This window comes from Cajanus cajan, chromosome 5 (genome assembly GCF_000230855.2).
Source record: "Cajanus cajan strain Asha chromosome 5, NIPB_CcT2T_4, whole genome shotgun sequence".
Lineage (NCBI taxonomy): Eukaryota > Viridiplantae > Streptophyta > Magnoliopsida > Fabales > Fabaceae > Cajanus > Cajanus cajan.
The window spans coordinates 63,227,668-63,250,722 of NC_138521.1; the positions used below are offsets into that span (position 1 = coordinate 63,227,668).

Below are 23,055 nucleotides of genomic sequence, written 5' to 3' on the forward strand. Positions count from 1 at the left end.
ATTTCTATAATTGAGAAGCGAAGCACCCTCGGCTAACCACTGATCATTTATCATGACAGAATGTATAATGCAGTTAAAGTAAAATTCAATCTTGTTGATGAGAGGCCATCCTTTGCCTCATGTTATTGTCAAAGAACAAAATTGTGTTTATATCCTATGGCAAGCATTTTATGTACAAAGTGGAACAATAATTGAAGAAGGGCTCATAGAATCATACTTTGATTAAAGTAATATGACTCAGCTCCGGATTCCATGCATAAAAATAAAAAAACTATCACTATCATTCTAGTCTCGTGAATAAGAAATCCTTCTGCAACACAAGAATCATTAAGCTGGCTAGCCTTGGTCAGATGCCCTAAAAGATTATTGCAAGAATATGTAGGCCAAATTTTTTTTCCCTACGCAAGGGTGCTAAAAAATCTTAATCTTTTCCCCCTGTTTCTTGCCAAAAACGGATGCAAACCCAATATATGTTCTGGCATGAAATCGTGCCGCGTGAGTATACCCACCACAGGTGATCTCTGCAGTTAGCATTCACAAAACTTAGATGAGTGAGCATCAGAGAGCAATAAAATAAATTGTTAACATCAACTAAAAGTACCATGGCAAGGAAGACTACACAAGGCATAAATAAACGATCCAATTGGACCCATCAACCCATGTGAGGTTGCTACAGATATTCAAAATAAATCTCTCACCATAATTTCCTCTCCTATCAAGACAAATAAGACTTTAATTCATCACATATGCACATATAACATGTTTGGATACAAACTCAATAATTTTTAAGAGCTTTTCTACTTAAAAAAATTCTTTATTTTTAGTACAGAAGCTCTCAAAAGTACTTCTGAATCATATCCAAACAGGCTCATAACCCACAACTAAATGTAGCACCCTATTTAACTAACAACAGAGCAGTCAACTTTCCAGATAAAAATTTCAACAAGGCATCAGAAAATTACTTACACCGGAGAACTTGGGTACCACTAGCAGATGCCTTAAACCAAGCCCTCGAAAAAGAGCAAGGGCCTTTCCCAGTGACATTGTCTCCACAACAGTATAAGGAGAAGCATTAGCAAATGGATGTAAATCTATGAACATGTCCAACTCTTCCTCCGATAACAGAATATCCTCTATCTTTAGAGTAACTCTGCTTGAACCCTTCTTTGCAAAATCATCAGCTGAAAACTTGTTGAAGACTTCATTACTTGATGCAACAGGTAAGGACAAAAAAGCTTTCTTCTTCAACAATGTGAGAAGATGGTCACGTAGGATTATGCCAAATAAAACTGGAGCTTCCGAAATAGGAGGCTCATCTATAACAGGAAACCCGTTATGTCCAGTAGTTTTGAGAATAAACACTATGTTACGAACCTTCTCAATGCCATTAAACGTCTGAAGGGGGCCTGTGACTACATCGCCTACTGTTAGCTGCCTTGTATATAGTTCAGCATGAGTTCCTAAATAAGGCAAACCCTTGGCTTTCATTATAATGTCATATATATTTGCATTGAAAGCGTCTGCTACAGTCTTAGATATGAACAGCACCATCATGATTAAGGGTAGCAATAACAGGTTATTGGTCAGTTCTAGAATAATTACACATAGAGAAACCGTTGTCCTCATGGATCCACCGAGAAAAGAAGCAGCACCAAGTACAGCATAAAGACCATGGTTAAGATTGGAATTTTTGCCAAGCAACATTCCAACAATGCGCCCATAAGATGCACCAGTCACAATAACTGGCACAAAAAGACCAGCTGGTGCAACAACTCCATAGCTAAATATACTTAAAAAAAAGCACATGATGAAAAAGATGAGCACTGATTTAACCTCAAACTCATCATCAGTATTCTTGCTAAATAGATTTCTGATAGCATCATCATTTGTATTGAAAATGAGGCTGGCAAGATCATTGTAGTGATTGGGAGGGCACTGGAATTTCTTGTAGATACCAGACCGACCTATTGTAGGACAAGGCTCAGTTGGATCAGGTGGACATGGTCGGCAAGATGTCAACCATGGCAATCCAAAAAGAAGACAGGATGTAAAAATGGAAATAACACAGGCAAGCAAAATTTTGAAAATGGTGCCTTTCCTGCAAGGATAAATGATAGGAAGAATGAGCTTGGTAGAATGTATCATACAATGTTAGGAAAAGCTTAATTTTGTCACATTATCTTAACTAAAAGAGAAGCTTACTCGTTGATAAAATTGTATATGCGAAGAACTTTGCTCAATATCAAATTAAATAAGCTTCCAAGTATCCCACCTATAACACCGAGAATAAAGACAGGAGGAATGTCCACCAAATGATACGAAACACTTGCTGAATAAGCATCAAACATTATTAGTCCCCCTTTACCAAATAACCCACATCTACCACTTAAACATAAGTCAATCATGGCACGAAGCAAAATTGCAACTATTGCTGCTGTGAAGAAAGCTCTCCACAGAAGGGCACTTCTCCACCTGTAGGACAGAAATTAAATACTTATTAATGTATATTTTAGACATTGAAGGGGAACAAATTGACTTACGGAGTTTCAGATTGATAAGATAAAATAAAACAACAATTCATCCACTGTAATTAAAGGAAAACCAATTCTAACAAATAACAAGATAAGCCATTTTATACGAAGACAACTACAGGGAAACTGGGAAACAACAGATTGTGTCGGTGCAATTCTGAAGGCTGAAGGATCTCAACCAATCCTTGTACATAAACACATGAAAACCACCCTGCAGGACAATTAATCAACAGCCTTCAGCATGTCTAGCGCTTATTACATATTATTGGTTTACTGGGAAAAAGATAGAACAAGAGACCTGTAGAATGAGGACTCAGCAGTGAGGGCAAGGCAACAGAAGCCAGATAAGTGGTTGAAGGCCTCATCAGGTTATTATACACTTAACAAACCACCCCCATCCAAAAAAAAAATGAGAATAATTATATAGGCACATTCATTTCCTGGCTGATTTTTGAAATTGATGTTTATCCTGATAAGAAAAAGAAGCTGCCATAGTTTTAGAGGAGTTTGGTTTAAAATGTTTGCTATCCATAGTAAAATAAGAAGCAATGGCTATCGAGAAATTACTGCAATCAAACAAAATGGTTCAAAATAAAATTATATTGGGTGAAATTCAGCCACAAGTTAGCAGTTGACAATAAACACAATAATAAAAGTAAAGGCATGAGCATATTTTATCTATTTATTTTTATTTAAAAATAGAGGGGAGGGAATTAAACACCTTCACAACATCATTGACAAAACCCATTCAGAGTTATGATTCCAATTCTCAAACAAAGAATAATGAAAATTTTGCAGAGTATACAAGACGAATTGTAATGTTTAGTAGATGGGCAAACCAACCAAGATGTCATCCCTTCAAGAGCAAATAACACACCACCAACAGGGGCACGAAAGGCAGCCGCAATTCCAGCTGCTGATCCACATATTATTAGATCTCTCCGGTCTCGGTCATTCTTAAAAAACTGAAACCATTTCCAGGTTAACCCATATCTCTTTGATCCACCCTGACCTAACAATGCTGCCACGCATGCACCCGTATGCACCATAGGCCCTGCCTTCCCGATAAGAAGTGATGATGACACCGCTGTAATGCTTCCAATAATCTGTAGATAGAACCAACAATAAGTAAATTTCTTCTCCAGATAACAAAAGGATTCCTGCCTGAATCTTATAAAGGATACCAGTGTACTAATGAAGAGACTATGGCAATCCTATATTATGAGGCTGAACAATAAGTCATTAGACGAACAAAACAGTTTAATATTATTGCTCACAAAATTTCTATCAAGATATGTGCTCCGTGCATTAAGGAAGGAAAATAAAAGATAAATACTAAAAAGCACCATAGTAGGTGAGACTACATTGATACAAGGAAATAAGAATTGTCTGCCTCATGTATGGCATTTCGATTTAGATTAGATAATATTTAGATGTCATAATACATTTTTGCAAAATAGATTATCTTCACTAATTAGACATGCAATATACACCCAAAAGATGATATTATCATAGCTAACAGGAAATATTAGTAGTAGTCATCAATCTTTTTCCCCTAATTCATAAACATGTTCAGAAGGATGACATTGTATTGCAGCATAAAAGAAAAGATCTTACCAGAGGAAAGCAGAAAAAAATAAGACATAAAGAAAGAAGTGCCCATGTAAGTAAATGAGTAAATGAAAGGTAATGTGGCTAAAAGGTAATTGGAAACATCATTTGCACGCCACAAAAGTTGCATAAATTTTACATCACTTTGTGGTTGTTATTAACTTAGTAGTATAAGTTAATAACTTTTGAAATGTTTTACTGGCTAACTTTATGCAGAGACAAAAAGAAGTTATCCAAGTAAAATGATGCAAGACTTACACTTTTGTAATGTGCCAATAACAATGTCAATGAATAATGATATGAATGGGAAGTTGATTCTGTTGGGTTAAACTTAAAAATGACTTCAACAATGTAATTGACACTTGACAGATTAGTATAAATCGACCAAATATTGGTAACCTCATATCCACCTTTCATTACCAACCAGTGTTCACGCCATTTGTATACTCCACATGGTACCTAAAAATTTTATTTTAATATAACATACTTAAAGAAGAACACTAGCAACATGCTTCTTACTGCTAAATTATGAGTGGAACTTGTTAAATTGGGAGTGAGATCTCCGTGATTTAACGGGTGCTATATTAATTTCAAACAATAACAGAGTATATCAGAAAATGTGTTGATAGCCTTCCTTTATATTCTAATCCTTTATGGGTCTTATAAGCTTTATTATATTAGCTTTTCTAAAAACTTATTTTTAACTTAAGCATAAACTAATTATAGCTTATGGATAACTTATTTCATTTTTTTTTTCTTAGGAGGGATTCCGGATAAGTTTATCCACACACACCCTAAGTAGCTTAAGAACTACAAAAGTGAATACAGCAGACCTTAGAATACATCAACTCATATCATATCATATGAAATACTCCCATCTTAATAAACAAGATCACATGATTGTAAGTAGAAAATAGTGACAGTATGAACCCAAACCAATCCCAACACTACAAGAGCGTTGTATTAATGCATTGCATACCTTAACAATCAGAGTTCGTATAGTAAATATTCCAGGCGCGTCCACACCATTTAGGTAAGCCTTCACCTCAGGTATACCCGAACCGGTGGCAGTAGGTGCTATCAAAGCCGTGATTGTGGCAGCAAAAAGCGTGAGAACTAAATTTGAAACAAAAAATACTAAAAAGGCCCACAGAAACCTGCGAGAAATTACAAACTTCCAAAATTTATTCGATCCATTAAATAAAAGCAAACACAAAAATATGGAGTCAAACTTAAAAACTTGGTCCTACCTACTCTCCAACATCATATTGGAAGTGACCACGAACTTGATGCCGGCGAGATTCTCCACGGCGAGATTGTTGCAAAACCCAACAAGGCAAACGATCATGCCAATGAGAAAGCACAAGAGCCACTTCATGAAAATGAACTGAAATATTTGCGCCTTCCCACTTCTCCTCCAATCATGCTTCACGAACTCGTTCTCGCAAACCCTGCACACCCAGAACAAAAAGAAAGAGCGAGACCCGTAACCGCGTGAGGGAAAAGACTCAAACTTTAGAGAAAGGAAAAAGACCCAGATGGAAAAAAGAAGGAAAGACGGACTCGTAGTCGAGGCTCTCAATTGGGCTGACATTGGAGCCGACGATGGCGACCTGGGAGGAGGAGTTGATGATGGATCTTTGGGAAGATAACAAAGGTCGACGAATGAGAGATTCGGAGTCTCCATTGGTGAAGTGGTTTTGGGACATGGTGTGCAGTGAGAGTGAGAGTGAGAGTGAGAGTGAGAGTGAGAGTGAGAGTTGAATGGTGAAGTTTGAAGCATGAGAGTTTGACCGGAGCACGTGAACAAAGAAATGGCGGATACCAATTACCTACCTAATAGCCAGTGTGGGAGAGAGAAGATGAGAGAGAGTTTTAGGGACAAGAGAGTGACCTGTGTGGTGATTATTAGTGTGGGGTATCCTTTGCCAATAAAGGTTAAATACCGAAAGTTCTCCTTCGCCAATAAAGGTCAAATATTAAGGAAATTTCTTGTTACAAATACAAACTTCACATAACATAATAATAGAGTTAATCAATTTATATAATTAATTATCAATGTAAAATAATTTTATATTAATAATATATAAATGATTAACTCTAATATAATATATATGTCACATGCCATATGTAATGGAGATAGAGTTTGATGCCTTCAATAAATAAATTATACTATTAAAAAATAATAGTTTTAGAAGGGTTTTGCTTGCTATTTTAAATAGTGATCTTTTTGATTTTTTGCCATGAAAAAAAGGCTTATGTTTCTAGTTTGACTAATGTAATCAAATATTCACCTAACTCTTATTGGTGTAAAAAGGAATTATTAATTTTTACACCGAAACAGGAATTATTTCAAAACACTGTAATTTATAAAGATATGGTGATTTTCTTGTTACATCACTTCATATTTTCAACCGCATTAATCTTAATAATTATTGTATATATTTACTTAAACAATATATTAATAGAAACAAAAAATAAAGTATAATTATTGAAAGTTGGTAATATAAATATTCTAATAATTATATTTGTAATACTACATGTTTTTTTTTAATTTTTTTTATAATAATTATATGTTATGATGTTTTAAGGTGGAATGACTAGAGACTTTAAGAGTTAAGAAACATTTGAAGAGTTTTAGAGTCTTTTAAAGAATTTCTTTATATAGATCTATAGTTTAATCCTTAAAAGAAAATATATAAGTTTTTTTGTTAATAATTAATTCTTATAAGTTCAATTTCTCAAAATCTTAGAAAGATACTAGAGACAAAGGCTTTAGAGTGTTGATTATTCCTCTTCTTTCTAGACTCCTCCTAGGTGTAGATGATCCTTGTTGATTAGTTGAGCAGTAATTTAAGGTTGTTAGATTATTATTATTATCTTCGAATTTAATTTTAGTCTCTTATGATAATTATTATATGGAATTTTGTTTTAAAAATTTTATTTTTAATTTTTTAATTTTATAAAAATTATAATATTGATTGTAACTAAATATACATTTATTAACTTAAAGATGTAGCTTTGACTATGACTTTTTTTTTACACCATATGATTTTTATGTAATGACGTCATAAATAATATTTAATAAAATTTAAGTTAAATTATATTTTTAATTTCATAAAAATAGTATAAAAAAATTGAAAATGATAGCAAATATTAAGATTAATAGAACAATTCAACGTTACAATTTTAATAATTAATATATGAATATTTAATAATGATTTATTTTTATAAATTTTATAAAATTAAAGACTAAAATTATGAAATTAAGAACTCAAGAATTAAAATTATAGATACAACGATATAAGAGTATAATTTAGTTTAAAATTATTTATTTAAATCTGAATATGATTTGATTAAGATACAAATATACGATAAAATTAAGTTAACTTAATTTATTGATATATTAATATTAGTATTACACAGAGTTAAATCATAGAATTAAAATATATAATCATGACTAAAGTACGTTTTATTATTTTATGATAAGTAATACTAATGCAAAAGTAACATTATTTTATATAAAACAAAAACTTTTAAATTAAAATTTTGTATGATTATTAGTATTTATTATTAATCGAGTTTAAATAATCCAAAATATATATTATCTGAATAAATTCACAAAATATATTAAATTTATTTTTAAAACGTAAAACCGTAAAAATAATTTCAACACGAGTCAAATTAATAGAAGGAGACGAACATTAATACAAATAGATTGTAGTTTGTTTGTCTCGTGGATTGGATGTATGCAGCGGAATGAGAATAAAATCTCGTGTACAGCAAATGTATGTTAATTATCATTTTAATGATTTTTTTTTTAAGAAATAATCCAAGAAACAGACAAATTAAATAAATAAATGAAAATGTATATTAATTATCATTTATTTGTCTAATAATGTTAGCTCTACCCTGTGTTTTTTTTTTGTTCCTCCCTGGAGTATCCACCGCCGACAGCAGTGACTAATCTCCTTGCTACGTTGGAGACACCTCAAAGAGTGAGATAGTTGGCCCCAAGATTTAACGCCGCTGCATACACAATGCAGGATTCAAACCTCTGACCATGTGTTTGGTACTTAAGGAGTGGACAGGAGAGAAGCTAATGTTTATTTATTTTTAGTTAATTTAATTAAAGAAGAATTGGAGATGTGTGGAGTAAAAACGAGGGGTTAAAATTTCGTTTCTCCTTTTTTTTTAATATTAAGAAATATTTAAAAGAAAAAGAAAATGATTTATAATTTTTAACTCACTTAAATATATTTTTAATCTCTTAAATTAAAGAAAAAATTATTTTTATCTCTTAAATTTAAAATTATTTTTTATTTTTTAATTTTTAAAAACTGTTTTAATATTTTAAATTGCTAATAATACATTTTTTTAGGGGAATTAATAATACATTTAAAGGCGATAAATTGAAACACTTATATGACATCAACTAAACTTAATGTTATGTTCTTTTATTAACAGAGACAAGAGTAAATAGATTTTTTTTAATAATATTTAAAAAATTCTTTAAAAAAATTAAGTAAAATAATTTTTTTTTAAATTATAAAGACTAAAAAGATAAATTTTAATTTTGGAAAACTAAAAACAAACTTTTCTTAAATTTAGGAAATTAAGAACATATTTAATTTTTTTTGAACGCACATATTATATTATTATGAGATTTTATTTTATTTTTTTGACTCCTCTATTATTATTTCATTAGATCGTTTCTTGTATAAAATACGCGTGTTCTTTAAAGAAATTATAGTTTTTTTTATAATTAATACACTTTGATCATATGGTGCGATGCTTAATGATAGTAGGATAATTATTATTTTGAGGATTTGCTTGATTTGGAAATAGAAAGTAAATCCTTAAACTTAGATTTGCACCAACATTTGTCTAAAATTTAACCCAAAGATGATTTAGATGAATTAGTTTATTTTACTCAATGAGTACTTAGCTTCCTGATTTCGCTTCTAGCGGTATATATGAAGTTTATAAACCAACAACTACAAAGTGCAGGAAGCGAAAACATAATTAAACTTGTGCTTCTCTTGTTTTTTTTTTAATAAGATTTTATAAAATAAAAAAAAACGTGGGTAGCTAATTAAAAGGTGTGAGTAATTTATGATATTAAAATAACAAAAAAAAATTATAATAGAGTAGTTACGGAGATAAATTTATAAATAAAATATTTATACTAAAAAGGTCAATTGCTTTTATTGTAATTATAGATAAAATGACATATTTAATTTAATATCTGTTTAATGTTTTACCTTTTTTATTTTCCAATTTATGCAATGTGATGGATAAATTTCTTTATCCAATTAATCTTTAAAATATTTAAAGAATGGAAAGAAAAAAAAAACTACTTCATTTGGTTGAATTGTATTCTATTTCGTGCAATTTCATTTTGTTTTTCCTCTATTACAAATATTAACATCCTGGTTTAATTAAGAAGTACTTAACCAATAATATGTAGTACAAATAACACATAATTTTATCTCTTAAATATATAATTTAGAGTTCATTCCTTGTGTCCATGTATTAGAAAAATATTTATAAAAAATAATACTTTTAAATTGATTTTGATACTCTAAGAGAATAATAATTGACTTTTAGCTTAAAGACGCCTAATTCATTTTAAAAAAATATTTAATTTTTTTGTTTGTACCAAATAATAGATAATCATATACTAAATTCTTTAAAGAATAGACATGAAGAAAGTGAGTTTTATTTTCTAAAAATATAAGCAAAAATGGAAGCTGGGTTGTACAATTAAGGTTTGAGGTATGTACTAATTATGTTGCTCGAGAAGGATTGATGGTGTTAAGATTAAGGGTCCACCGTCCACACTGAAAATAATTTAAGCACAAAACAAATGACAGAAGAAGAGACTTGAAGAATCCAAAATCAAATGCACAAATTGTGTTTTCCACTACAACCACTGAAGTAGGAGAAGGACCACACCAAACAAATTTGACTACGCCCTGTTTTAATACACACAACATTGTTTTTATGTTTTAATTCGGACTCCAGTGATTTCTTTTCTTTGACTCATAAACGGTTATCCGTATGATCACCATTCATATACTATTAATAAATGAATTATTCTATCTATACTATTAATAGATGGGGTTATCCTTTCTGATATTTATATTTTTGTACAATTTTACTCTTTTCAAAAATTACAATATTTTTTTTTTATTTTCATTATATAATCACCTGTACTTTTAATAATTATTCATTATTATATAGTTTTTATCATTTATTATTTTTAAATAATTCACAGAGACACCGTGCATTTTTTGTGACATTGTACATTTTTAGTTATTATTGTTGGTTTTGTTGAAATTATTGTGTTGTGGTGGTTTATTGTTGATAAATTCTTAAATTAAAAAAAAAATTCTTTATGAGTTTTAGTCTTTTAGAAGTGTTTTTTAGCAACAGCCTAAATTGAATCGTAGAATAAGGTATAGAAGACTTTTTTTAAGAAGTGGACTTCATAAGTTCAATTTCTTAAGAAAGTTAGAGTGTTTAGAGAAAAAAGCTTTAGAGCTGTGGTGAAACATTTTTCCTCTGATTTCACAAAATTTCTCCTACTTTTCCCCTGAGAGCAATTGTAGTTGCTAGTTGCTGATTCAAGATTCCAAGCAAGAATCATATTTGTTGTTGGTGGTGGGGTAGAGTTATTGGAGTTTCGACCTTCTTATTCTTCCTTTGATTCTCTTGGAGCTAGAGGTAAGGGGAGTTGGAATTTGATTTCTTGTTGATTTGTGAAGTTATGTTTTGCATGACTATTGCTAATCATGGTTGTAATGATGTTTGAGATAGAAAACTTGAAATTGTAAGTTTTGGGTGTTTTTTTTTATTTGTTGAGAGAACTTGGTGATTTGGAATAAATCGTGGTTGCATGTTGTTTATGATGATAGAATGAAGTCGGTTGAGATGTATAAATGTTTTGTTTTGTTTTGTATTGCATGCTTAGAATCTTTTTGAGTTCCAGGTGGACTGAGCAAAATTGTGATTTTGTTATGTGTAGAATCACCATCTCACCAAATATGCTTTCATGGCGTTGTGCATGACTCGAATTAGGGGTTCCTTACTTTGATCACGCTGGGTGTGGGATTGGTAACGACAGACGTGAAAAGAGATAAATGTCTTTAACTTGGTCACGTTGGACATGATTTGAATGGCGCCAAACATGAGGAGAAAAAATGTATTTGACTTGGTGGCGTCGAGCCCTAAAAGAAAGGGCATTAGGCATGATCCAGATAAAGGCTTTTTGCTTAGACGACATTGAACATTATTGAATGTTAGTTCAATGATGCTAAACATGAGTTCGACAAAGGCTTTTCACCTAAAATAAGGTTAGGCATGGAGTTCGGTCACACTAGGCGTGAGAGCAATAGAGGTTCTTTGTCTCGTTCACGCCATATGCAAGTAGAGTGATGTCAGGTATGGGCGATCCCAAGAGATCTCTACCTCAATGATGTCAGGTGTGAGAAAAATGGCATCAAGCGTGGGTTGCCAATTTAAAATGTGTTATTTTTGGTTAAGTGTTAAACATTGTATGAGTAAGTAAAAAAAAAAAAAAAAAACTTACATGTTGTGAGTTGTCGTGTGGTGTATATAGATAATTAAATGGTTGGAATATAGCATGAGTTGTATGTTGTGTAGAGTTGAATAGTTGTGTTGAAAATGCTAAAAATATGATATTGAAATTATGTTGATTGACTTTAGATTAAAGGAGATGTTGTTTTAAAAGTTAAATATCTCATTGTGAGGAAGATATTGTTGTGGTACTCTACGAGCTTAGTTGTTAAATTTTTTATATTAGAAAGTTACCTTTAAAGTGAATTGTTGAGTCTTCTATAGGGCCTTAATTGATGTGGTATATGGGCAATGTCAAGGCATAGCATTTATAAGTGACCACTATTGATTCGTATGGGGGTTATATCGAACTATAAATGTATAAAGCAACCAAATTAGAGTAATGTATAAGGTTGAGGGCCAAAATTCCTAAGTATTGGAAGAGCATAGTATTTAGTGGGTAATTGACAGACTAATTTCATAGGTGGCTTAGTTATGTAAGCTAATATCATGGTAGACTCACATCTAAGTTGTTCTACCCTAACAAGAATACTAGACTTCATAACTTAAGTGGTGAAATCCAAGAAACCATGTTATTGTGGATTCTTATCCAAAATGATTCTTGATCTAGTTGGATTGAAAATATCACGTTATTACTATTGGTTTGGTAGGATTAAACTACTTAGAATGTTCACTTATATTGTAACAAATCTTCTACTTGAAATGTGCGACAATACATATAATTGGTTTGTTGATTTGTGTGATGCATATGTCATGTTGTAGTGTTGTTCAAGTTAAATAATAAGTTATGCATATGATATGTTGATGTTTATGTTGTTCATATACTATGTTAAATTGTGATGAGTTACATATTATATATATATATATATATATATATATATATATATATATATATTATGACGTGTATAAGTATTGTAAATATTTAATTATAGGTAATTACATTTATATTTTTTACTGTAACCATTAAATATAATGACTTGGTATGTCATTACATTTTGCATGCTAGTTAATTATAAAAATGTCTTATCTCACAATTATTAAATTGGTTCACAATTCAAAAAAAGAAAAAAAGTTTAAATTTTTTTTCATACTTTTATTTAATTATGATTTTTATAAATAATAAGTTTGTTTATTTTCATAATACATATTTTAATATTTTGTTTGGTTTAAGAGAGGAAAAAATAAAAATTGAAATGATTTTTCGGTTATTTGTTAAGAAAGAGAAGAAAATTTAAAAAAAAATCTTATTTAATTGTATATAGGAAATAAAAGAATTCCAAAGAAAAACATGTATATAAAATCGTATAAATATATTTTAAAAAAATTGTGTTAAAAAAAGGGTAATTTGATATTTTAACCCACAAAAACAATCTTCTTTCCTAACATATTGCCAAACGGTGGAATGGTTCGTTTTTAAATTGTTTTCCTTTCGTTATGTCATCTATCTATATAAATTCCAAACAAACGCTAAAAATCATACATATAATGTTTTTTTATATATTAATTTATTGTGTAAATCATTCTATATTAATTGTGTATAGAAACTAATCTCCAAAAAGTGAATGGATTAAATTGATATTTTTATTTTAATTTTTAAAATAAGATGGAAAATATATTTAAAGATTACATATAGGCATATATCATTTTACTAATTATTATTCATTTTGATCTCATAAAACATATAATTCAGTCATTTATATTAATTTATATTTTTTTATAAGTTAATTTCTTATTTATATTATATTTTTACTTAATTATAATATTAAAACTAATAAATTTAATTACCATTTTAAACACAGTTTAAAAAAGCACAATTGAACCAATAAATTGTAAATTAATGTCTTCATCAGTTTTTCTTCTGATCCATTAGAATCAAATTTATATCGAAAGAGTTTATAACATTTTATAACTTTTTTCTATTTCTCCACACTTCCTTTCCTTTTTCATCAATTTCCAACCACTTCGTGAGATCATTTTCAACGCCCAAAAGAATTCATTTGCTGTAACCACATTTATTATCCTACCAACATCGCCTCCAAAGTCGAAACCATAACATCCCGTCACGTCACAATTCACAAACCAACAAATTTATGGATATAACCAAGCTCGTTATGAAAATTAGATTTCTAGTGCTAGTGCAAACTGTGCAATATTGGTCACATTAATATTTTTAGGTCCATAAAATAACTTATCTATAAAACACTTCACACTTAAATAATTGGTTGGGAGGAGTATTCAAAGTTTATGTGTGAAATAAATAGGGATGATATAATCGAGAGAGTGAAGATACGTCTAAAGTGGATAAAAGATGTTGGATTGAAGATTTGGTATGCTTGATTGAAATGAGTTTTTATTTTTTATTTAATATTGTTATTAATAAAATGACAGGGTGGAAATGGTATATATTTCATAATTATCAAATTATACTATATATTATCAAACTAAACATTATTACTTTTTTTTTAGATAGTCAAAACTGTAACAAATATCTAATTTGATCAAAAAATTTATTTGTGGTACTAAAAGTTAACAAAGGTATATTAGAGGTCTTAATTTTTACCTCTAACACCAATATATTTTCTTGAAGAAATATGTCAGTAAGATTTTAATGATTGATGTAAGACCCACTTTCTCACTTTCTCCTCTTTTTCTTTTTCCCCCCCAAACCCTCACGCTCTCATTTTTCCCATTTACGCTTCTCCTCCATTTGCTGTCTCTAGGTGGTGGTGCGGAGTAGCTTCTTGGGAGGTGCTAATCATAGAGAGCAAGAGGTAGGAGAGCTGATTTCTTGTCCGAGAGCTGAGTCCCCAAGCTTGTTCTTCCTCTTTGTTCAAGCTCTCTTTCGTCCCTCTCTTCCGTTCTTCTTGTCCCGAAGCTCCAATTTCTGGATTCCAGGTAAGGGAAGCTAGTCCTTGGGGTTTTGTGTGGTTGAAAATGAGTTATATGAACTCTTGTGGCTGATGATGAGTGATTATAATTGTTGTGTTGCTGGAAACTTGGGGTTCTTGGAGTTTTGAGGGTTTAAGTCAAAAATTTGGATTTTTGCTTTGATTTGTTGTTGCATGCACATAAAGTTGGTATCTTTGAACTCCTTGGTGAAAATGTGACATTTTGACTCGGTTGCATGCAAATTTTCTGTTAAGATCTGCAGGATTTGAACAAATTTTTTGAACTTGGGGAAGTTACTGATGAGTTCGCGCTGGGCGCTGTTCTTCGCGCCGGGCGCGCGACCACCAAGAGACTCTGTTTAGGCAAGCCCGCGGGGCGCAAGGCTGTGTGCGCTGGGCGAGCTTGCAAATGGGGGTCTCTGGTTGGCCCGCGCCGGGCGTGACTCGAGCTGCGCTGGGCGCAATGTCAAGAGTAACATGTGTTTTGGGATACTTGGACTGCGCTAGGCGCACTTTTGGACTCGCGGGGCGCAGAGGCTCCTTGGGAGTCTCTGCTAAGGGCACGCCGGGCGCAATTGTGAATTGCGCTGGGCGCGAGACCCTGGTAGGTCTCTGCCTTCCCCACGCTGGGCGCGGGTTAGGCTCCGCTGGGCGCACGAGACTCCTTGAGTCTCTGCCAGACAGGCGCTAGGCGCAATTTGGAATTGCGCCAGGCGCGGGAGAGCCTTGGTGCTCTCGGGTTGAGTCGCGCTGGGCGCAACCTCGAGTGCGCCGGGCGCGCAAGGAGATGATGATCTATAGGATGTTGACTGTTGAGTTGTGCCGAAATTGTTAATCAATGATGTTATATGCTGAACCAAGCGAATTTGATGAATATGTTGTGATGATTAGGGGATAAAGCTGAGATAAATATGTTAGTTGTATTAGAGGTGTATTGTTGAGCTGGAATCAATGGATTAATAAAAGAAATTATATAGTATAGCGGAATTATAGACCGTTGGGCTGAATCGTAGAAAGTAATAATTTTGTTGAATTGTCGTGCTGTGCTGTGCTGTACTGTGCTGAGATATGCTGGGTTGGGTGATATTATAGCCGCTAAGTCGGTGCTGTTGTTAGCCACACATGTGGTGCTGATTCTAACCGCTAAGGCGGTGCTGTTGTTGCCGCTTTGCGGTGCCGTTATAGCCACTAGAGTGGTGCTGTTGTTGCCGCTTTGCGGTGCCGTTATAGCCACTAGAGTGGTGCTGTTGTTGCTGCTAAGCAGTGCTGATATTGCCGCATTGCGGTGCTGATATTGTTGAGTGGTATAAGCTGTACAAGTGTGCTGATAACTGTATCTGTTGTTATTTATATTGACATTTATATAATTGTATGCTGAATTTTAATTTCACTAGCTTACCCTTTTGTTGTTTTCCATGTTTTTGGACTGCGATGATCATACTATGTATCGGAGCAGGGCAGGAATAGATGTGCGTCTTGTGGTGAGGTTGGTGGACTTTGCAGCTGTTTTGCTTGGCGATGTTGTTTTGCTTGTGGCTACGCGGGATAGTAGCATTTGGTTGTATTTTTCTTTAGTACATTTTAACTCTAGTCAGACTGGAACCTTGTATATTTATATATTCTAGATCCTATATTCATATACTTGTTCTATCTGTCTGGTGTTTCTAGTGTGCTATGCCGGGCGTAGAGACCAGTCGGGTCGTTACACTTTAGTGGTATCAGAGCAGTTCGAGTCTAGTGGACACTCTTTGGGGGTGGTCCCTTTAGGCTTTTTGCTGTGTTAGCTCTGTGCTGTGTTGTTTTGCTGTGATGTTTGCTGTGCTGAAAATTGCTGTGCTGAAATTGTTGTGGTGATTTGTTGTGCTGTTGTTTTTGTGTGGTTTAGTTATTGTTTACTAAAGATGTTGTTACCTTTGTAGAAGATGACTAGGACAAATGAGCAGATAGCCCGTGCCCTAGAGATGTTGGCCATGACTATGCAACAACAAAATGCCTATTTTGCTAGGATGGAGGCTGAGAGAGCTGCAGCTGGTGCAGCAAGACCTGCAGGGTCACAGGAGAGCCGGGATTTTGCTGAGTTCCGGAAGTGTAATCCTCCACAGTTTGCAGGAGATGCGGATCCAGAAGTGGCTGACCGCTGGATCCGTGAATTAGAGAAGATCTTTACAGTACTGGGATGTCCTCCAGAGAGGAGGTTAGCATACGATGTATACATGCTTGTTGGGGAGGCTGAACATTGGTGGAGAGGCACCTATCAGATGCTTGTTGCTAGGGGAGTTACAGTTGATTGGGAGTGCTTCCGGACAGTGTTTATGGAGAAGTTCTTCCCGGAAAGCGTGAGGCATGCCAATGAGGCAGAGTTTATGCGATTGCATCAGGGTGGGATGACAGTATCAGAGTATGCGATAAAATTCGAGCACCTAGCCCGTTTTTATTCGCAGGGTATGCCTGAGGCTTGGAAATGCAGGAAATTTGCAGATGGATTGAAATATGAGCTGAAGAGGATGGTGGTGCCTATGGCCATCACGGAGTTCCCAGCCTTAGTGGAGAAGGCGAAGGTAGTTGAGCAGTTGGAAGGTGGCAACCGTGCGGTGAGGACTATTGGGGGACCATCTGGGTCCAAGAAGGGTGAGAGTCAAAGGAAACCATATGACAGGCCCCAACCACAACAAGGGGGTTCTGTTTCTAGGCGATCTTCCAGTGCTGCTAGTGGAGGTAGACAGAGTGGAGGTGCTACTCTGAGATGTTTTAGGTGTGCTGGGCCCCACTTTATCAGGGACTGTCCGCACACGGAGAGCCGTTGCTTCAGATGTCATGAGATGGGCCACGAATCGGCAAATTGTCCTACGAGGGATAGACCAGAGAGGAGCACTCAGAGGAGTAATGTACAGAGGGCTGATACTCAGAGGAGTAGTGCACAGAGAGCTGATACACAGAGGGGTGACAGACCTACTACTGCTGGTAGGGTATTTGCTTTGACGGGTGCTGAGGCTTCGACTTCTTCTGATCTTGTGAAGGGGAAGGGCAAGGCCGCTGGTAAGGATGTGATGATTCTATTTGACTCTGGTGCTACGCATTCATTTATATCATATGCATGTGCTGCTTTGTTGGGTGTGCCTGTATGTGAGTTGGGGTTGAGACTACTTGTGTCGACGCCCGCTTCTACTTCTGTGATCGCTTCTGAATTATGCGTGGGTTGTCCAGTTGTGGTGAATGAGAAGAAGTACAAGGTGAACTTGATTTGTTTACCTTTGGTGGATATTGACATAATCTTAGGGATGGATTGGTTGTCTGCCAATCGCATCCTTATAGACTGTGCCAATAGGCGGTTAATCTTTCCTCAAGAGGAGGATGAGCTGTTGATCTCAGCTGTCCAAGCTGAGTCCTTGCTGAGGGATGGGGCGGAGTGCTGTCTTCTGCTTGCTGCCACGAGTGTGGAGACCGAGAGGATCTTAGCTGGTATCGATGTGGTGAGGGAGTATGCCGAGGTGTTCCCTGACGAGGTGCCTGGGTTGCCTCCTGTTAGGGAGATGGAGTTCAGCATTGACTTGGTTCCAAGTGCGGGACCAGTGTCAATAGCTCCTTATAGGATGGCTCCTGCTGAGCTGGCTGAGCTGAAAGGTCAGTTGGAGGACTTATTGGAAAAGCAGTTGGTGCGACCGAGTGTTTCGCCGTGGGGTGCCCCTGTGTTGTTGGTAAAGAAGAAGGATGGGGGTAGTCGACTGTGTGTTGATTACCGGCAGCTGAACAAATTGACCATTAAGAACAAATATCCACTTCCCCGGATAGATGACTTAATGGATCAGCTGAGGGGCGCGTCGGTGTTTTCTAAGATTGACTTGAGGTCAGGATATCACCAGATTAGGGTGAAGGAGGGTGACATACCGAAGACTGCTTTCAGGACTAGGTATGGTCACTATGAATATGTTGTGATGCCGTTCGGTGTGACCAACGCCCCCGCAGTGTTCATGGACTACATGAACAGGATCTTCCGGCCGTTCTTGGATAAATTCGTAGTAGTGTTTATTGATGATATCTTAATCTATTCAAGGACCCCGGAGGAACATGGAGAGCACTTGAGGACAGTGTTGGAGATTTTGAAAGCGAAGCAATTGTATGCTAAGCTTTCAAAATGTGAGTTCTGGTTGGATGAGGTGAAGTTCTTGGGCCACGTGATTTCAGCTGAGGGGATTGCTGTTGATCCGGCTAAGGTGGAGTCGGTATTGCAGTGGGAGCGCCCGAGGACTGTCACGGATATACGGAGCTTTGTGGGCTTAGCGGGTTACTATCGGAGGTTCATTGAAGGGTTCTCTAGGATAGTAGCGCCTCTGACCCAGTTGACGAGGAAGGAGCAGCCGTTTATTTGGACAGATGCCTGTGAGCGGAGCTTTGAGGAGTTGAAGAGAAGGTTGACTACTTCTCCTGTGTTGGTGTTACCAGATTCTGGTGAGCCTTTTGACGTGTACTGTGATGCTTCTCATCAGGGTCTGGGGTGTGTGCTGATGCAAAACGGGAGAGTGGTGGCATATGCTTCAAGGCAACTTAAGATTCATGAAAGGAACTATCCCACTCATGACTTAGAGTTAGCAGCTGTGGTGTTTGCCTTGAAAATTTGGAGGCATTATTTATATGGTGCTCGGTTCAATGTTTTTAGTGATCACAAGAGTCTGAAGTACTTATTTGATCAGAAAGAGCTGAACATGAGGCAGAGGCGGTGGATGGAGTTTCTGAAGGATTATGATTTTTAGTTGATGTATCATCCGGGCAAGGCCAATGTGGTGGCAGATGCACTAAGTAGGAAATCCATCCACATGTCGAACATGATGGTGAGGGAGCTGGAGCTGGTTGAGAAGTTCAGAGATTTGAATCTCTGTGTGAAGTTAGCTCAGGATCACATTAGTTGTGGGGCAGTTACCATAACTAATGAGTTCTTGAGGCAGGTTGGACTCAAGCAGTTGCAGGATGAGGAATTGGTGAGACTTCTTGGTTTACTGGGCACCGAGAAAGCTGCTGGCTTTGAGCTGGGAGAAGATGGGATCTTGAGGTTTAGGGGCAGGATTTGCCTACCTCAGGATGCTGAGCTGAAGAGAGCTGTGCTGGAAGAGGGCCACAAAAGTAGACTTAGCATACACCCAGGTATGATTAAGATGTACCAAGACCTCAAGAAGACTTTCTGGTGGTCTGGTATGAAGAGGGAGATAGCTGAGTATGTGGCGGTCTGTTTGACCTGTCAGAAGGCAAAGGTTGAGCATCAGAAGCCGAGTGGGTTAATGCAGCTGATGGAAATTCCGGAATGGAAGTGGGATAGCATTACTATGGATTTCATTGTGGGGTTGCCTAGGTCCGCTAGGAATAGTGATGTTATCTGGGTAATTGTTGATCGGTTGACCAAGTGTGCGCATTTCTTGCCTGTCAACATGAAGTGGTCCTTAGAGAAGCTGACACAGTTGTATGTGAGGGAGATAGTACGGTTGCACGAGGTGCCTTCCAGTATTATTTCCGACCGAGATCCGAGGTTCACTTCCAGATTCTGGCAGAGTCTACACCAGGCTTTAGGCACAAAGCTGAAGCTGAGTTCTGCTTATCATCCGCAGACGGATGGTCAGTCAGAGAGGACGATTCAGTCTTTGGAGGATCTGCTGAGGGATTGTGTATTAGACCATTTGGGTAGCTGGGAGGAAGCCCTACCGCTGGTGGAGTTTACTTACAACAACAGCTTTCATGCTAGTATTGGTATGGCGCCATTTGAAGCCTTGTATGGTAGGAGATGTAGGACTCCTCTGTGTTGGTATCAGGATGGTGAGTCAATGATTGTGGGACTAGAGCTGATCCTACAAACCACTGAAAAGGTGAAGATGATTTAAGATAAGATGAGGACTGCTCAGAGCAGGCAGAAATCATATGCGGACAAAAGGCGTAAGCCTTTGGAGTTTGCTGAGGGGGAGCATGTGTTTCTAAAGGTGACTCCGACTTCTGGTGTGGGCAGAGCGCTGAGGGCAAGAAAGTTAACACCAAGATTTGTGGGTCCCTATCAAATCATACACCGGGTAGGTCCAGTTGCTTATCGGTTGGCTTTGCCACCGTCCCTTTCAAACCTGCACGATGTGTTCCATGTCTCCCAGCTGAGGAAGTACGTCCATGACCCGAGCCATGTGGTGGAGCTAGATGATGTACCGGTGAAAGAAAATTTGACGTATGAGAAGTTGCCAGTAGTTGTGGTTGATCATAAGCTGAAAGAGTTATATGAACTCTTGTGGCTGATGATGAGTGATTATAATTGCTGTGTTGCTGGAAACTTGGGGTTCTTGGAGTTTTGAGGGTTTAAGTCAAAAATTTGGATTTTTGCTTTGATTTGTTGTTGCATGCACATAAAGTTGGTATCTTTGAACTCCTTGGTGAAAATGTGACATTTTGACTCGGTTGCATGCAAATTTTCTGTTAAGATCTGCAGGATTTGAACAAATTTTTCGAACTTGGGGAAGTTACTGATGAGTTCGCGCTGGGCGCTGTTCTTCGCGCCGGGCGCGCGACCACTAGGAGACTCTGTTTAGGCAAGCCCGCCGGGCGCAAGGCTGTGTGCGCTGGGCGAGCTTGCAAATGGGGGTCTCTGGTTGGCCCGCGTCGGGCGTGACTCGAGCTGCGCTGGGCGCGATGTCAAGAGTAACATGTGTTTTGGGATACTTGGACTGCGCTAGGCGCACTTTTGGACTCGCGGGGCGCGGAGGCTCCTTGGGAGTCTCTGCTAAGGGCACGCCGGGCGCAATTGTGAATTGCGCTGGGCGCGAGACCCTGGTAGGTCTCTGCCTTCCCCACGCTGGGCGCGGGTTAGGCTCCGCTGGGCGCACGAGACTCCTTGAGTCTCTGCCAGACAGGCGCTAGGCGCAATTTGGAATTGCGCCAGGCGCGGGAGAGCCTTGGTGCTCTCGGGTTGAGTCGCGCTGGGCGCAACCTCGAGTGCGCCGGGCGCGCAAGGAGATGATGATCTATAGGATGTTGACTGTTGAGTTGTGCCGAAATTGTTAATCAATGATGTTATATGCTGAACCAAGCGAATTTGATGAATATGTTGTGATGATTAGGGGATAAAGCTGAGATAAATATGTTAGTTGTATTAGAGGTGTATTGTTGAGCTGGAATCAATGGATTAATAAAAGAAATTATATAGTATAGCGGAATTATAGACCGTTGGGCTGAATCGTAGAAAGTAATAATTTTGTTGAATTGCTGTGCTGTGCTGTGCTGTACTGTGCTGAGATATGCTGGGTTGGGTGATATTATAGCCGCTAAGTCGGTGCTGTTGTTAGCCACACATGTGGTGCGATTCTAACCGCTAAGGCGGTGCTGTTGTTGCCGCTTTGCGGTGCCGTTATAGCCACTAGAGTGGTGCTGTTGTTGCCGCTTTGTGGTGCCGTTATAGCCACTAGAGTGGTGCTGTTGTTGCCGCTTTGCGGTGCCGTTATAGCCACTAGAGTGGTGCTGTTGTTGCTGCTAAGCAGTGCTGATATTGCCGCATTGCGGTGCTGATATTGTTGAGTGGTATAAGCTGTACAAGTGTGCTGATAACTGTATCTGTTGTTATTTATATTGACATTTATATAATTGTATGCTGAATTTTAATTTCACTAGCTTACCCTTTTGTTGTTTTCCATGTTTTTGGACTGCGATGATCATACTATGTATGGGAGCAGGGCAGGAATAGATGTGCGTCTTGTGGTGAGGTTGGTGGACTTTGCAGCTGTTTTGCTTGGCGATGTTGTTTTGCTTGTGGCTACGCGGGATAGTAGCATTTGGTTGTATTTTTCTTTAGTACACTTTAACTCTAGTCAGACTGAAACCTTGTATATTTATATATTCTAGATCATATATTCATATACTTGTTCTATCTGTCTGGTGTTTCTAGTGTGCTATGCCGGGCGTAGAGACCAGTCGGGTCGTTACAATTGAAACAAAATTTAAGTTTTTCAAAAATTGATCAATGCTTATATCATGAAAAATGAGTGACTTTTCATCTAACATTCAAGTCAACTATAATTTATTTAGATTAATGATGTATATTAAATATTTATTTATTATTGTGCATTGATAATCAAGGAAATCCAAATTCATAAAGAGTATTCTAAAAAATATGAACATCTTTTACTAAAAAATATTTATATACTTCGTGAGGTCATAGTAAATATGACAGGAGATAATCTAGAGGTGAAGTGTGTCCATATACTTCGTGAGGCCAACCAGGTAGCAGATTCCCTAGCTAAGAGGGGTATAGATTTTCTGGATGGGATTCAAATTTTTAGCTCACCCCCTCCGTGGGCGAGGGCTCCTTTATTTGTTGATTCTTCTAATGTAATTTTCCCTCGTGGATTTTAGTTCTTGTTTGGGCTTGTTTTAGCCCCGTTGTTAATAAAAAAAAAAATATGAACATC

General features: G+C 36.5%; 1 protein-coding gene across 1 annotated transcript; it reads right to left on the reverse strand.

Moving 5' to 3' along the window:
• Window positions 1-68: 68 nt before the first annotated feature.
• LOC109816553 (Voltage-gated chloride channel family protein) lies at window positions 69-6,057 on the reverse strand. Its single transcript, XM_020381607.3, has 7 exons — window positions 5,706-6,057; window positions 5,393-5,593; window positions 5,122-5,299; window positions 3,375-3,637; window positions 2,203-2,472; window positions 967-2,098; window positions 69-521 (listed from the first exon to the last, which is right to left on the reverse strand). Exons 1-7 carry the CDS (start codon window positions 5,849-5,851, stop codon window positions 399-401), a joined length of 2,313 nt encoding a protein of 770 aa, XP_020237196.1. The 5' UTR covers window positions 5,852-6,057; the 3' UTR covers window positions 69-398.
• Window positions 6,058-23,055: the final 16,998 nt, after the last annotated feature.